Raw genomic sequence first — 16,840 nt, forward strand, 5'->3', positions numbered from 1 at the left:
ATCACAATTACAGACATTAGATATTATTTATATCAACAATACTTCTATATTTTAAATTATTTTGATATTTGCAAATATATTATCGAATATAACATAAAAAGGACTGAGAAAATTGTGTCGTACTGTAAGTTCTTTATTTAAAATTCTATTTTTCAAATAAATTTTTATTTTGTTAATCATAATTATATGATCACATGACCTATTTTATAATAAAATAATATTCATATTAAATGGTTATCAAACAAATTTTCTTTATCAATATATACAATATAACATATTATATATGTATATAAATTATTTCTCTCTATCGTTTCACTATATGAAAAGATACATATCCGCATTTAAATTTCTCATATTGGTCCATCGATGTATAAGTACAGATACATATGTTCGTGAATATATATCATTGCGATACCACAAGCTAAGGTCACGTGGTTCACTCATCGTGTATTTCACGCTGATCATTTCAACCCGTGCGGTTGGTCTAATCGGTACCAGTTGAACGCACAGTATATAATTTGATTGATTCTATACTAATATTTCAAGATTAATCTCGGATGATCTGGTATCGAAAATATAGTTCAAAGTTATTGTTGTGCTTTTCTCATAAGAAACATGTATACTGTATCAAAAGGACCTAGCAAGATAGCCGCTAAGACACGAAGAGGTACCGATACCAGAAGAATTTTTAACTGTATTTATAAACAGTTATAATATCAACTTCGTTGAACATTATCATCTTTCAGGGATTAGTCAGAACCTCGAGAGGCTGGAAACTTTGCGTGATTTAACGAGAAAAGCAGATCCTGATGATGACCACGAGGCCACCCGGTAAGTAGTGCTTGAACCCATGTTAACCCTGGTTCGTTTCTTTCCTCTCTCTTTTTGTAACTTCAGCATTTCGACATTACGCAATTCATAATTGTCCGTTGATAGTAAGCACGTGCAATTCCTATGTTGTATTTCTAAAAGCTCGTAAATTATAATTCATAAAGTATTACACAATCATATCATTATCATATGCTTTTAGAAAAAAGTTATGTGAAGTACTATGAGCATTTTTTTCGTACATTAATATGTATAATAAAAACAATTATTATTTCACAGCCATGTGCCAAAACCAGTCTTTCACATGAATGGGAAATCTAAATTCAGTTCACAGAGGCATCAAATGCAAGAAGTTATTACACCTCAGCATGAAGAACTTATTAAATTTGTCCATGAATGTAGGTTAAACATTTCTGTTACTTGATTTTGAAAGTTATAACAAAATTTTTATTTCACAGTGTATAAGGAAATATATTTATACTGTATTTGTATTGCATAATATCATAACACTACAATTATAATTTTTATTTATCAGCATGGAATCAAGTTAATACACGACAAAGAACTGAATCTTCTGATGGTTCAGATTGTTCAGAACCTTCCAGTAAGTTTTTTAAATCTAATTGAAGCAGACTGTAAATTTTTTACTTTTATTTACCTTTCTAAGCATTAAATATGTATATCTTTGTGTATATACAAATTCATAAGTAACTAATTGAAATTTGATTAAATATTTAAAATAAATAAAAATATTTTGTAAATTTCAGGTCCTAGTTCTATAGTGTATTACAATGATGGTGAACCAAATGACACCCTCCAAGGTAAACTATAATTTCTCTCCTTTAAAAAAAGACTATATATAATTGAGATAGATTAAAATAAATATACTATTTCAGATTTTAAACCATTTGATTTGGAATCATGGTGGGGTAAACGATTATTTAATAATATCACAAAGTCACTTTGAAAGACACAGAAATTTATAACAGTTATGGAAATACATCTTGAAGTAGTACAGAATGGCAAACAGTGCTAAAGATTAGCCTGTTTTGTGATTTAAAAGTAATTGAAGAATCAGTGAATAACTGTGTAGAATTGAATCTGAAAATTAGAAATTAACATAATTTGTTGGATACCACAAAGTTGCAATTGATAAATTTAAACTGTTGTAGAATTCATACATAATTATTTGTTACAACGAATTTCTTGTATGAAATATCAACTTTTTATTATACATGCAACTTTAAAAATTAATTTGTTTGGAACTTCAAATACATATACATATGTAACTATAGAACAGCATTTTTTTTTAATATTGTAAGGGATTATGATTGGTAACTTGCATGAGCTTAAATATGCATTATTATCAACACTATCCTTGAATTGTGATATAACAATACACATAAATTATACATTTCTGTTTGAAGCTGTTCCAAAATTTTGATTAATGTAAAATTGTACAGAAAATTTGTTCAAGTTCAAAAAATATTGCAAATTTATAAATTAACCGGTAAAAAATTAATGTGATACAAAGTACGATTGCTATTTCCGTTTGTAGATTTTTAAAGTAACGCAGGTAAAGATACAACTCATAAATACATACCAGATAGGGTTAGGCAAACACAGAAATCCCTGCGCGGTATGAATGCAGCGTGAAAACAATGAATTTTTAAGCATAGAATGATGTACATATTACATGCATTGTTTGTGTGAATGCATGACTACACTGCTGATATTGTTATGACAAATGTATCTAAATACATTTATGTAAGCAAATTTTAGTATAACTTTGTAGACTGATAATGTTTAAGGTTGTTACATGATTATTAGACAAGATAAACCTTGTCACCAATGTATTTGCAACCTTTGCTTTCAAAATTCTTATTTCATATTGATCTGATGTAATCTTATCTAATTATTAAATTTTTACTTTAAGTAATAAAAAAAATGATTATCAAAAATTTTATATGAATTGATACTTTTGAAAAGCAGAGTTTGCAAAAGTAGTCAAAATGTAGTGCAACATTCGGCCATTTAAGGCTGAATCAAGCAGTTATAAATAAATACATCTTTATATACATGATATCTTTCTTAATCTTTTTACATTAACTTTGATACATTAAATTTCATAGTATTAATTTGACTTATACATTTTTTTAACAGCAAACAAATTTTAACATTAAATATAATATGTCAATTCATATGAGTTTCTAAAGATTGATTATGTATAGGTTTCTAAATTATATATGTCTGTATTCAAATTTATAAAAACTAATTGAATTATTGTTTTATAATAAAATGAATAATAACATTATGTTTTGAGAAATAAGTAAAAAAATATCGCCCGTTATAAGGGATCAAATTGTACTTGCCTCAAATTAGGTAGGTTAACTGTTTAAATAACCTTTTCAATTTACAAATATAAGATATTGAAAGCAAATATTTAAAAACTATAAGTTATATTTTTAACATAATATAATATATTTATTATAAATATTTATTTAAGTTTATTCCACTAATATATGAAGGTAATATTTTTATGCAAAAGGATGTGTGAATTAAGAGAACAAGAATATGACTATTTTGATACAATAATGAATAAAAGTCTTATGGGAATGGCAAAAATACATAATAGTTTAATTGCATTAGAAGAATGTAATGCAATCTTACGTAAAGATTATGCAAATATGATTGGGAAGGTATGTAATTTGTCATGATTAAATAAAAATTTTAATTACAATATTATATGGTATTATAATAATAGGTTAAATTAATATCTGGTAGCAGAGCTGAAAATGAATTGATATATCCAGGAGTTGTGGGTCCTGGGATGTTAACAGCTGCAGTTTTAGGAAATACCTTTTCTGCACCTTCTGTTGATAATATATTAAGAGTTATTGAAGAAGTTGTATTTGATTACACTGAAGGTAATAAGATATAATTATATAATAAGATATTATTTTATATTATTAAATAATTAAATAAAATATATATATACAGGTATATTGTTAATTGTACAAAATTATGCAGAATATTCTATAAACTTTAATTTGGCAAAATTATATGCTGAACTAAAAGGGTATGTTGTTAGACTAATAACAATAAATAGCAGTGATATGCTTTATTTTGGTAATAGTGTAAAAGAACATAATCTTTTACCTACACTTTTTATATGTAAAATAGCTGGAGCTATGTCAGAAGAAGGAAAATGTTTAGATGAGATCTATTCTTTTTGTAATTCTATTACAAATAGTGGAGAAATAGTACTTTTAAAAACAGGTTACACAATTTTCTTTAAATTAAATTGTCTAATAATATAATATAAAGAAAAGATTATATTTTGCAGATAATTATTTTGAAAATATAATTCATGAAGGATATAAATTGGAAATGTTCCCAAATTTAGTTAAACAAGTACTCAAACCGCTGATAGATATATTAAATATAACATCACAAAATCAAACTAAAACAGATATACATGAAACCAAAAAGTTTTGTATTGGTCATGAGGTTGCAATTATAATAAGTAACTTTGGTATAAAAGAACTAGACATTTAAAAATTTTGCTTATCTTTTAAACCCTGTTCGTTACCTTGAAACATGTTCTATTCCTTAGGTTGTAGCCAAATACAAGGAAACATATTTATCTTAGAACTTTTGCAACAAATAGAAATAAATGGATTAAAACTAAAAAGAATATATATGAAGGAATTTATGAAATATTCAAATAGTAATGGTTTTCATATTTGTCTATTAAATCTTTCATTCAATACAGTATTAATTAAATATTTAGATTTTCCAACATTTGTATCTACTTGGCCAGTAGCATTAGGTTTAGAGGCAATAGAAACTGAAAAGGTATTGTAAAATTTATGGAATTAGCTTCTTCTCTATTTTTCAATTTATATTATATTTTAACTTGAAACTAAAATTAATTTCTAGCATGACGAAACAAAATTAATTACATTAAAAAAGGACCATAAGGTAATTACATTCTATTAGTGCATTATAGAAGATGTAGTATAATAAAATCTCAATGAATGTGTAGAATATGGACTGGAATATTTTAAATTTACAAGGACCAACAATGAATCATAAAACTAGTCAAACATTTTTATTAATCATATCAATGGCATGTGAAGCAATAATAGCATGTGAAAGACAATTGAATATAATGGATCAAAAATATGGCAATGGAGATTATGGTACAAGTCTTGCATGTGGAGCTAAAGCTATACAAAATGCTATTCAGGTTAGATATTAAACATGTTTTAAAAAAAATCACATAATGGAATTTTAATTAAAACATTTCACAGAAAAATGAAATACTGGGAACAAATTTATATATAACATTTTTACAAATTAGTCATATCATTCAAAAGACAGTGAGTGATATACGAGGAAGGCTATATTTTTTATTTTTTTTCTATATTGCTGAAGTAAGATATAATATATTATGTTTAACTTTTCGGTTGCATATATGGTTTACTCTTTAAATGTATAATACATTTTAGGCTTTTTCAAAATATGAAAATGATAAAGAGATAACAGTAGATGTATGGTTACATGTGTTAATTACTGCAAATAAAGCAATTGAACAATTTAAAGCATCCTCTGTAGGTGACCAAATTCTATTAATGACTTTAACAGCAGTACAGATAGATTTACAAAATGCATTAAGTAGAAATGTGGATCCTATGGATGCATTTGGAATAGCTGTGAAAGCCGCTGAAAATTTTACTACAAATGTTTTGTATACACAATCTTCTCATGTAAAAAATATAAAATACTATAGTTTACTTCACAAATTTTAGTTTGTAATAATATATTAAAATAAGAAAAATTTATTTAAAATCTATTTCAGGAACTCAAATATCCTGAACCTCAAGCACATTCAGTAGGTATATGGATGAGAGCTGCATATGAAGGCACTAAATTAAAATTAATTTATCGTAATACAAAATAATAAATTTGTAATAAGTATTTCATAAGTATTATTAGTTATATTAATATTAAATATATTAATACATGAAAAAAGAAATTAATAAATATTTAATGATATTACATGTTACACCTTAGATGAAGCGATTCATTATACTACATAAATATATTTCTGTTTTTACTTATATGTACGAGGTCATCAAAACTATGAGTGTATGCGTGAGCAGGCATCATACAAACGAATGATATAAATGTATGTTCAGATATGTATAAAAGACTATCATAATGTCACGTGTTCTTGGCTTCTCTTCATTTCTGTCTTATCACGTGAAAAAGCTGAAAAAAATTAATTTCGTTGTTTCAAAACGTGAACTAAAAATTAATAAATAATACACTCACATTGTGTTTTTATATTAGATACATTTTATATCTGACATTATGAACAGAGGTTATGTTTAAAATTATAATTCTAACTTTCTAAATTCTTAAATATGTATAACATTTAAATATTTTATTTAAATCTTGCGAATATATTGCGTTATTTATACGCACACACACATACACATAATACATAATGTGTGTGTTTAAGATGATAAGAGTGATAAGGATATAAAAATATATGAACAGTAAATTTGTAACACTCATATAAAAAAAACAGTAATATTAACAATGAATGCTGTAATTGCTTTATGTATTTTCTGTGAATCACATGGACCTAAAGTGATATTTACAACTCAATCATATCGTAATTATGATAATCAAAGTACAGAGAAACTGAAATTCTATGGTCCAAAAGAAATACTAAGACGAAGTCAAAGTGTTATGGAAGATGGACAGCATGAATGTGAAGGATGTCAAAGTATTGGTAATGTGAAATATTTAAGTAATGAACATGAAACAAGGACATCATTTCTTTCTGCTCAGCAATCATTAACTCAAGATATTTGGTGCTTGCTAAAGCATGCATGCTTTAGGTATAATAATTATGAAATATTCCTTTGTATTTTTTAAATATATATTTTATATATATAATAACATGAATTTATATATTACTCAATCCTCTAAAACTTAATAATCATATGTATCTTTTAATTTTTTAAGGAGCCTAAGCTGTGAAGTACATCCTGGTAAAGAAGGTGTTTGCTACTTTGGAGATGAATATAGGGGGCATGTTTTAAGTCATACATTTACATTAAAAGATGCCCAGGTGAATTATGCAACGAAAAAGCATGTTTGGTAGCTATTACAACAAATTATTCAAACCATGTCATTAATTATAATTTTAAATTTTTAGAAGGGAATTTAGAAAGTAATTCATAAATATTAAGGTATTCTCTTTTTCTTTTTACAGGCAAGAGGTTTTCGTAAATGGTGCAGTTTTATTGTTTTCATGAGGGATAAACAATTTCTGTTAAATATGTGGCCCTTTTTAGTTGATAATTTAAAAGAAGTAATTCGAGAATTACAAGATTTTGCTGAAAAGAAGTACAATGCAGAAGAAGCAGAATGTCCACAAAGAGTTGTTCGTTTATCAACAGCCAACAATGGACCAGGATTATATAATAATTCAAACAGACAGCCTAGAACTTTTAGTGATATAACCAATGAGAAACATGTTTTTATAAGGTCTGTTTTATAGTTATGGGATAAGTATTCAATACTTACAAAATAGAATATTAATAAATTACAATTAAACCAGAATCCACATGTGGCTGGTATGGATTCTTAGTGCAGGAGCAAGACATTTCATAGAAATTTTTCCCATGAGCTTATTAGATGATGAATTAAATTACAATTTGGAGGATCAAATTGGTTAGCATCACAAAAAATACCACATTTATAAAGAATATATACTTGAATTTATTTCATCAAATAGCATTTCTCATTGTTTAGAAACTGAAGATGGATTTACTTTAGTAAATGCCAAATTACCTGTAAATTTAACTTTAAACTCAAATGAACCAGAAACAACACTTGAATTCTCAGAGGTCTCAGGAAAATCTACTACAGTGATACTTAAAGATTTGAGAGCTGTACTAGGGAAGGATCAATTTAGACAACTTTTATATTCTAGTTTAACTGGCGTTCAAATTTTGGTAAGAGGTCCAAACATTGAAAGATTGGAATCTTTATATGGACTTAGTTCTCTTATTCCACGTGCATGTAGAAGAGTTAAGACTCAAGCAACAGAATATATGGATCCTAACAAGTGTAACTTTATTGGTATGTACATTATTGTTACAAAGATATTAGATATAGATATTTTATTAAATATTTTATAAATAATCACATTAATTTCAGGCGTTGATACGTCAGTAGCTGTTCCTTTACCTTGTGCAAATGTATGTAGATTAGATATTGTTACTGATGAACACAAAGTTGAAAATTCAAGTTCACATATTGTTAGATGGACAGGAACATTGCCACTAAAGTTACCAACGTTATTAACAAAAATTGAAAAATCACTTGAAAATGAGAAACTTGGAAATTCGACCTTAAAGGCACATTTTGCTGCACTACAAGAGGAATGGGCAAAGTACAATTATATTGTGTATTTTATATTAATATTCAACAATATTTCTTGTGTTAACTGTGAATTCTTATTATAATTGTAGCATTGCCAAAGTAGTTCATGCCATGCGAGGACGTGGTCATAGTGGTGATCTCTCTGGACTTATGCTTAGTTTAGGCGCTGGACCTCATGATAAAAAATTATTAGATACTTGGTCAATGGGATTACCACCAAATCCGGCATAATCATTTAATTAATTTATCATGTTTTATACAATGTAGAATATTGGGTAATATTTAATTTAATATATAAAGTGTATTCTCTCTTATTTGTTCATACAATATTTATGTATTCAAGGTTGTGCATAATTTTTTATTTATAATATAGTCAACACATAACGAATATTGATATCAGTATAAAATAAATTATCTTACATACGTCACTTAATAATTAAGATTTGATATCCAGTTTTATAAAATCATATATCTACATGAAATTTTTTGATAAAATTGATATCAAAATAAATTTTAATGGAGATTTCGTTCACTTTTGATAAGTAATTGCTTATCTTCATAAATAATCGACCCATGTCTTATATATATATTTATATATATATTTATATATATATATATATATATGTATATGTAACTGTAACGTACCTTTGATTAAATATAATTTATTTAATAGGTTGTATTTATAGCGATTTTAATTTTTTCACATTTCAATTTAAATGTTCAAAAAATATCTTGAAAACGAATATAGCTTCAACATTTTGTGAAATGTTATTTGTTGTATGTCATAAAAATATTAAAAATCGATAACTTTCAAAGAAAAAATTAAATTGCTTAATTGCATTGATATTCCTTTTTTATATTTAGTGTCTTAATTTTTATGATTATTTAATTTTAGTGAATATAGTAATATATTAAATTTACTAAAACTATAGTGTATTGTTATAAATATCTAATAAAAGCATTTTCTGAAATGGAAATTCAACCGCAACCGACGTATCGTCGCAAGTCATGTATATTCGAAGACTTTAAAAAGTTTAATATTTCTGAAAAACGTTTTGAACAACAATATTGTAGTATTTATAAAGCAAGATTAAAAGCATTAAAAGATCACCTTTTGCAAAAAGCGAAAATTAAATGGGGTAAATATTTTTATAGAAATTACATTTGTTATCATTTTAGGTTATATTTTTTTATATCTAATATTTTGCTGTAGGACACAATAAAATAGTTACTCTTGAACAACTTAGCGAAAGAAACGAAAATGATACTTGTATTATAATAGGCACTTTATACAAACATCAAGAGTTGAAACCATCGTTATTACGCGAACTTAGTACCGAACTTCAATTACAAACCCAACCAGCTAGAGCAAATTATGCATCATTTAAAGATATATTGTACTTGGAAGATGAAACATTACGTATTAAATTGGTTGATAATCATATAAATATTCAAGATGTAGTTACTGGTATTGTTTGTGCTGTATTGGGACATGAACTAAAGGATGGTGAACTTTCAGTAAATATCTTCTTTTATACAATTTACAAAAATAATTAAAATTACAAAGAAATACATAATGTAATTAAAGTAAAAATTGTAATTTAGATTTAGTTTGATATTTTGTCTTTTTGATTTGATTGAGTTTTGCTCTTTTTTTCTTTTATAAAATGTATTGATTCCAGGTAATAGATTGGTGTTTGCCAGGATGTTGTCCAAAATTATCAATATTTGATCGGCCACTAGAAACCCAAGGAAAGATTTTAATAATTTCAGGTCTAGATCTAGCAAATAATTTACAATCGTTAAGTACAGATTTATTATTTGAATGGATCACTGGAATGATTGGTTGTGAAGAAGTTCATAAAGACGTGGCATCTATTGTGTGTATTATTATAGCAGGTATTTAATGTGTATTAATAATAATAGTATTTGCAATAAATAACAATAATATTAACATAGGAAATAGTGTAAGAGGATCTGTGGAGACCCACAATTATAAAAATTATTTTGAGACAAATGCACATGATGCAGCAATATTTAAAGAGACTGCAAACATAACGCATAAGTTGGATAACTTTCTTCATCCTATCATAGAATGTTGTCCCATAATATTAATGCCTGGAGAATTTGATCCAACATGTCATACATTACCTCAACAACCACTTCATCCATGCATTTTGCCACAATGTTTTAGGTAATGTAAAACATATGTGTATATGACAGAATATCATAATACTGTTAATATTTATATTATATAGGTTTAAAAGTTTTTATGGAGTTACTAACCCATGGATTGGTAGTATAAACTCTCGTATTGTAGCTGGATCCAGTGGTCAACCAATTATGGATATCATGAAAGTTGCTGGACTTGTTGATATTTCACCTTTAATGTGGTTAGAACGTACGTTACTTTGGCGACATTATGCACCAACTGCACCAGATACTATACCAGCTTATCCATCTAGCGGAATTGATCCATTTATTATAACAGAATGTCCTGATATATATTTTGTTGGTAATATGGAGAAGTACGATACCAAATTATTCACAGGTAAATATATTCTTTATTCATTTTTATTTCTATATTTATAATGAAGAAATAGTCTTGGTAAAATAAAATATGTATTCACAGCAGATGAAGGACAAACAATACGATTGATTTGTATTCCAACATTTTCTAAGACACAAACAGGTGTGTTAGTTAATTTACAGGATTTAGAAACCTGGCCTATTTCCTTTGCTGTGAATTAATTTCTTAAAATATTTAATTGTTTTAAAACAATGACATTGGACAATGCAATATAGTAACATTAGATAATGCAATATATAATAATATATTCATATAAGAAAATAATCAGTTTTCTTAAATAATCTCTCCATAATTTGTACATGGCAAATATATTATTTATTCTTCTAATAAAACGATTTTATTTGTATACCTTTTTCATGTTTTTATGTAATCTTTACTTATAGAGATGAAAAGAAAAGGAACATGAAAATAAGTACATAAGTAAAATATATCTTTATTTGCCTTTTACTTATACATAAATATATGAAAAAACAAACTATAATATATATTCACATAACAAATTATAACATATATTCTATAAATAATTCATATTTGGTAACATTTATAGTATTCTTAAATGCTCGTACATATATATTATAATATAAGTATTCTTAATTATGATATTAACAGTATTTAATTCAATATATGGAACAATATACCATGCAATTCATAATTTCAAAACAATTTAAATAAAATATTTTGCTATAATAATATTAATATTTCTTAATACTACACAACATATATATAGTAACTACTAGAATATAATACTGCTTCATTTCATGAAAATAATAGTATTCTTTGGCACTGTATTTTCAATAATACTACTAAAAGATATAAATAAAACTAAATTAAATGAGATTAGAATTAGATATGAGTTTATTAATTCTTTGATCTATTACTTAATCAGATATATGAGGATAAATCTTGAATGAAAAGATTTACATAAAGTAAAATTTAATAGCTTTTTGATACTGTTGTTAATGTAAAATATTTGTTATTATTTCTGAGGCCTGCAGTGTTTTTAGAATTGTTTCTTTACGTGTATGAATAATTATTCCAATAAATATTGATATTTCCCTAACTACAGGATTTTGAAGGAATAGGAATATTCATATTTAGACAAATATTTATGTTCTTAGATGATTCTTGAGATTGAGAAACTTCTGACTGTGAATCTATAGTTTTTTCTTCACTTCTCATCGCACATATAACATCTGTGAGAGCAACTATATAATTTTTTGCCAAAGTTAAGGTTTCAATTTTGGATAATCGTCTTTCCTTTGATACATGTGGAATTACCTCACGTAAAGACTACAAAATACAACCATTTATGTTTTTCTAGAAATAGATAATTTTTGTTACAAATTACTACAGTTATATCTACCTGAAAAGCATCATTTAAACTATGCATTCTCATTCTTTCTCTCTCATTACTTTCCAATCTTCTAAGAGTTCTTTGTCTAGGTGTTGTCCCTTTAGATGAATTCGATAACTTTAGTCCGGATTTTTTAGTTCGCTTACTGTTCTTGTGTACTGTTTTATTAGTCCGTGTTTGTTGTTTAGGCCATTTTCCCTCCCAGTTATTCCCATTCATCACTTTGGATGTCATTCAGAGATTTCCTTCTTAAAAATGTCATAGATTATTTATAGGATAAAGTCACACTTTGATTAATTATTTTTTATTATTCCTTGTTAATGTTAAATAATTTAAATATTTAATTATTTCACAAACAATATTTCAAGGTCAACGTATAGATAAATAAATATCCTTACTTTTATAGAAAAGAATAATATTTTTAGTATACAAATTAAATAAAAAATTGTAATATCTAAAAGTAAGATTGAAATGTTATTTATATACTTACAAGTAAGATACTTTGTTTCACTATTAACAGATCAATGGAGAAATAAAGTATAAGGATAATGAATATGTCTAAATTTGTTAATATTCTTGAAACGCGAATGTCTCGTTATGCTTTTCTTCGATATATTTGTAAGCAAAACAAGATTACAGTTATCTTATATTATGTGGTACATTTTCAAATATTTGAATCAACTGTACACTGCCGCGTGTACTTGTTGAGCCACGTTGGAATGACGACTGACGTAGCGATGCCGGGGTGCGGCCGAAACAGCCTTCCACCCCCGGGAACTATGCGATCTACCCTGTGACCTTTTCTTAATAACTTTTTCGTAAAACATTGTTTGTTTCTCATAAATTTTCATTTGTGTATATAAAATTAATTTACGAAATAATATTTATTTTAAAATATTTCTGTTTTAAATTGCTTGTAATAGCGCAGCGCTAACAAAAGTAAAAATTAAATAATATTCTGCGAAATTGTAATTTTTTATTTACGATGTAACACATAGATTATAAACTACAATTTTATGAAAATATGTGTAATCGGATGTAGTAATGTTAAATATAAATCTTTTAATAATTTGTAAATTCTAAGATTGAAAAATTTGGGCAATATGTAAAAATTATATTTGTGACATACACTTATTACACACATTCATAAAAGGTACTATATAGATGTGGGGCTACAGGTGGGCGTATGACGTAATTCGCCCACGCGGACATTTCTATAATCACACCACTACTCATGAACGTAGCGTGAAATACAGTTAAACGTATCATATATATTTGATGCGTGTAATATATTAAATGTAAATTTTGTTGCATGTAAAATAAAATATATTAAAAACTAAACAATAAATAATCATTACCTTTGTTACTGAATTTATAATAAATTAATATCGGGTCAAAAAGCATTTATAAATTATTAAAGTCTTAACAATATTACTAACCATTTTTTGAATAATACTTAAAAGATAAAACTTCTAATGGTATTAAGTTAAATATAAATTAATCTTTATTGTTTATGTTTTATCTTTACATTTACCACAACAAGTGTTAGTTTGTTTTTCTAATTCAGATTCTTTGTAATTAGGAGTCCATGGTCCAAGACTAGCTGAAGCATAAAAATCCATAGGATATGGCTTATCATTATTAAAATTTATCATTTTTAAAGCAGCAGCTCCTTCATATGGTGTGAGAAAAGGTTTTTCAAATGCTGTTCCCCAATCTATACTTAATCGTGGACATGCAATCTGTAATATAGGAATCATACAATATACATTCATCATAATTATGAAAATATAATTAAGAGAACAAATTTTATAGTTATAAACAACCTGTATAAAAGCATCAACGCCTTTAAATAATTTAATTTTATCTGGAAATATTTCTGAGAGCAATATAATAACATTTTTCTTTCCCAATAAATTAATTCTAGTTTCCAAATTTTTCAAAACATTAAGATTTCCTTGTCTTCCTAAAGTACCAAGTATTAATCCAAATTTTCCAATCTCTTTTGCATGTTCAATTGCTGCTAATCTAGTTTTTAGCATTTGTTCGTGATCATAAAATTCTTCTGTCAATTTCTTCTCATAGGGATCATATCGAAATGCCCTTAATTTTGGATTAGCAATCATTGCTGCTTCTAAGTGAAACCTACCATCTCCTACGTAGATAACTACATCAGCACACCGAATCTGTGGTGCTGTACAACCTAAAATCTTTAAGCAATAATATGATTTATTTATGATGTAAAGATTACAATACACGCAAAGGGATATATATGTAATTTAAGTCTAGCCTAATAAGATATACAGATATCAATACCTCGCCAGGACTTAATGGTTTACTTTGTGGAGTTGATACTTCATAACCATTTTTTCTCATCTCCATTGCAATTGCTTGTAATGTGCCAGCAAATTGTATAGTACTTACAAGTCCAATTTTTGTTGTAATTGATAATGTAGCTTGTAAGCATTCAATACAATGTGAAGTATCAATTTTTATGTTAACAAATATATAAAGTACTTTAATACCAACAGTTTGATCAATTGGTATTAAGCAAGAATGACCATAATGAATTAAAAAATCTGCACCTAATGCTTTTGCAGTGTAATCATCTATACAACATGCTCCTGTATCAATTATATTAGTTTTTATTTGGAATTATATATACTTATACAATATATATTTAAATTATGTATTTTAGCAATTAAAAAGTACATAGAAAACCTACAATTAAATAATCTTTTTATTACTACACAACAATAAAATTCCTTACCATAAGTAACATCTCCCATTATAATAGTTTCTGCATCTGTAAAGTCTTCAATAATATCAGCTAGAGTTGTAGCATACATTAGAAGTCCTTCAGGCATTTGTAATGCAACTCTTTTAGCTTTGACTTCCCTAATTCTCCATACTGATTTGTGTATTTCAAAATTGTAATTACAGGGTAACGCAGCAATTGCTGCATTTAACAATGGATTGTTTAAAATTTCTTCAGGTATTTTATTTATTTTAACTGGAGCTTTAAATACCTTACGAACAGGTTTTGCTTTAATTATCACAACAGAATCAGATTTTTCGCTCATGATTGCAATTTTTTTCAATAATTTTATTAACCCTAAAATTTATATCTACGTTTCTGTTACAAAATTTTTAATATAAGGGTATATTATAAGAATATGATTCATTTATTTCGTATATAATATATAGAATTCATAATGTACAAGCTTATTCTTTATTCATTTCGGTAGAAATTTACACTACCTATTATTAAAATTTTACTTCTATCCAAAAACTAAAAACGAAAGGTTATAAATCATCCTAACCTTTTAAATTGAACGAACCAGCAATGAACTCGAAGTGACAGTTGACAACGACGCCCTCTACTTTAAATGTATACTTTATGAATAAAAATATTTGTTTCTTTCAATTTGCAACAAAAGAAAATAGAAGTTTTATAAAAATAATATAATAATAATAATGATAATAATAATAATAATTACTATTATTTTGAATATTAAATGATATTATATTTTATGTTTTCATAACTACTTACTTCAAAACAAATTATTAATGAATATGTTATTCATATAACTATTATAAAACTATTATTTTTATATATTACTGAATCTTCAAAATTTTGATATAAATTTTTTATTTTCTTTAATAAAATTATAGTAGATTTTTCATTGTATTAGAAAAAAATGTTTTTAAGGTCCCACCGAGATTTGAACTCGGATCGCTGGATTCAAAGTCCAGAGTGCTAACCATTACACCATGGGACCAGTTATACTAAACGTTTTTATTTTTTAAGATTTTACTGTCTAATTAATTATCTTAATACCTATAAATATATTAAATTATATGATTTTGTTAAGCTGTTTGTTGTACTAACAATTAAAGGATTGTAAATTATATTTCATTATACGTATTACATTATATTAAGAGAAATATAATGGGTTACTGTAGATATTATACTTATTTATTGTTGCCTGTTGTACTTCTATGTATATGTATAGTTCAATTTAAAAATTCTTGTAATTGTATACAGTAATCATAATACAATACATAATGTTCCAAATTAGCAGTTTATAAATTTTTAATAAAAACTTGTAATTACAAAACTCTTTCTAGTTATATTTATCTTAATTAAACATTTTTGATAAGATACGTATTATAAAATATATACATAAGTTTGTTTACATAAAAATCTTGTACGTCAAAAATGAAAAGAATACGTTAAGAAAATAGTAAGAAAAAGAACAAGGGAAAAGATCTAATACTGTTAAATAGTAGAATTATTTTAAATTTATTTTTATAATAGAACATTTGAATAACATTTTACTTGGAAATAATACTAATTTTAGCAAAAAAATATTTGGAAAAAGAGTAAAAGAGAATAAGGTATTATTTTTCTAAAATTATTTTTTATTTATTCGGTAGCATTAATTGTGCACCTATTATATTATTCATATTTATTACATTAGATTAAATTATACATATAATCTTTACACCTAACATTATAGATGTAATTTTTGCAAAATTTTGTTGTATTTAATTGCGATCAAATAAAACATTATATGTTATATTTGTAATTGCCATCA

At 25.9% G+C, this 16,840-nt stretch overlaps 5 protein-coding genes and 1 non-coding gene across 9 annotated transcripts; 3 read left to right on the plus strand and 3 right to left on the minus strand.

The window, feature by feature from the left end:
* The first annotated feature begins 526 nt into the window (after positions 1–526).
* On the plus strand, positions 527–2,911 carry LOC138189937 (MAPK regulated corepressor interacting protein 2). The gene is made up of 6 exons (XM_069132261.1): positions 527–667; positions 747–831; positions 1,108–1,226; positions 1,364–1,432; positions 1,596–1,649; positions 1,725–2,911. The coding sequence occupies exons 1-6, from the start codon at positions 616–618 to the stop codon at positions 1,793–1,795; spliced, it is 450 nt and encodes a 149-aa protein (XP_068988362.1). The 5' UTR covers positions 527–615; the 3' UTR covers positions 1,796–2,911.
* A 130-nt stretch (positions 2,912–3,041) lies between these two features.
* BHD (folliculin) lies at positions 3,042–8,685 on the plus strand. Its single transcript, XM_069132273.1, has 17 exons — positions 3,042–3,527; positions 3,593–3,755; positions 3,829–4,107; positions 4,175–4,363; positions 4,445–4,686; positions 4,771–4,812; positions 4,877–5,080; positions 5,145–5,267; positions 5,343–5,600; positions 5,693–5,754; positions 6,594–6,743; positions 6,871–6,976; positions 7,121–7,395; positions 7,469–7,581; positions 7,663–7,992; positions 8,071–8,305; positions 8,385–8,685. Exons 1-17 carry the CDS (start codon positions 3,351–3,353, stop codon positions 8,524–8,526), a joined length of 3,090 nt encoding a protein of 1,029 aa, XP_068988374.1. The 5' UTR covers positions 3,042–3,350; the 3' UTR covers positions 8,527–8,685.
* Positions 8,686–8,925: 240 nt separating this feature from the next.
* LOC138189978 (DNA polymerase delta subunit 2) lies at positions 8,926–14,174 on the plus strand. Of its 4 annotated transcripts, XR_011176174.1 has the most exons (7): positions 8,927–9,434; positions 9,509–9,813; positions 9,978–10,194; positions 10,255–10,489; positions 10,554–10,846; positions 13,323–13,479; positions 13,822–14,174. XR_011176174.1 is itself a non-coding variant. In XM_069132348.1 (6 exons), the coding sequence occupies exons 1-6, from the start codon at positions 9,266–9,268 to the stop codon at positions 11,044–11,046; spliced, it is 1,335 nt and encodes a 444-aa protein (XP_068988449.1). In that variant the 5' UTR covers positions 8,926–9,265; the 3' UTR covers positions 11,047–13,316. The 4 variants fall into 4 exon arrangements, 3 of the variants coding, with proteins under 3 accessions (XP_068988449.1, XP_068988458.1, XP_068988439.1); XM_069132348.1 differs by lacking the exons at positions 13,323–13,479; positions 13,822–14,174 and adding an exon at positions 10,931–13,316 and having other exon boundaries at positions 8,926–9,434; XM_069132357.1 differs by lacking the exons at positions 13,323–13,479; positions 13,822–14,174 and adding an exon at positions 10,928–13,316 and having other exon boundaries at positions 8,926–9,434; positions 9,578–9,813.
* Positions 11,942–12,473, minus strand: LOC138189997 (protein dimmed). Its single transcript, XM_069132390.1, has 2 exons — positions 12,249–12,473; positions 11,942–12,175 (listed from the first exon to the last, which is right to left on the minus strand). The coding sequence occupies exons 1-2, from the start codon at positions 12,471–12,473 to the stop codon at positions 11,942–11,944; spliced, it is 459 nt and encodes a 152-aa protein (XP_068988491.1).
* Positions 13,721–15,600, minus strand: Dph1 (diphthamide biosynthesis 1). The gene is made up of 4 exons (XM_069132375.1): positions 15,010–15,600; positions 14,556–14,863; positions 14,066–14,449; positions 13,721–13,981 (listed from the first exon to the last, which is right to left on the minus strand). The coding sequence occupies exons 1-4, from the start codon at positions 15,320–15,322 to the stop codon at positions 13,751–13,753; spliced, it is 1,236 nt and encodes a 411-aa protein (XP_068988476.1). The 5' UTR covers positions 15,323–15,600; the 3' UTR covers positions 13,721–13,750.
* Positions 15,601–15,949: 349 nt separating this feature from the next.
* Positions 15,950–16,021, minus strand: TRNAQ-UUG (transfer RNA glutamine (anticodon UUG)). Its single transcript has one exon. It is a non-coding gene; the product is annotated as a tRNA-Gln (tRNA).
* Positions 16,022–16,840: the final 819 nt, after the last annotated feature.

The sequence above is a fragment of the Bombus flavifrons genome, chromosome 1 (assembly GCF_040668555.2).
Source record: "Bombus flavifrons isolate JBK064 chromosome 1, iyBomFlav1_principal, whole genome shotgun sequence".
NCBI classification, from domain to species: domain Eukaryota; kingdom Metazoa; phylum Arthropoda; class Insecta; order Hymenoptera; family Apidae; genus Bombus; species Bombus flavifrons.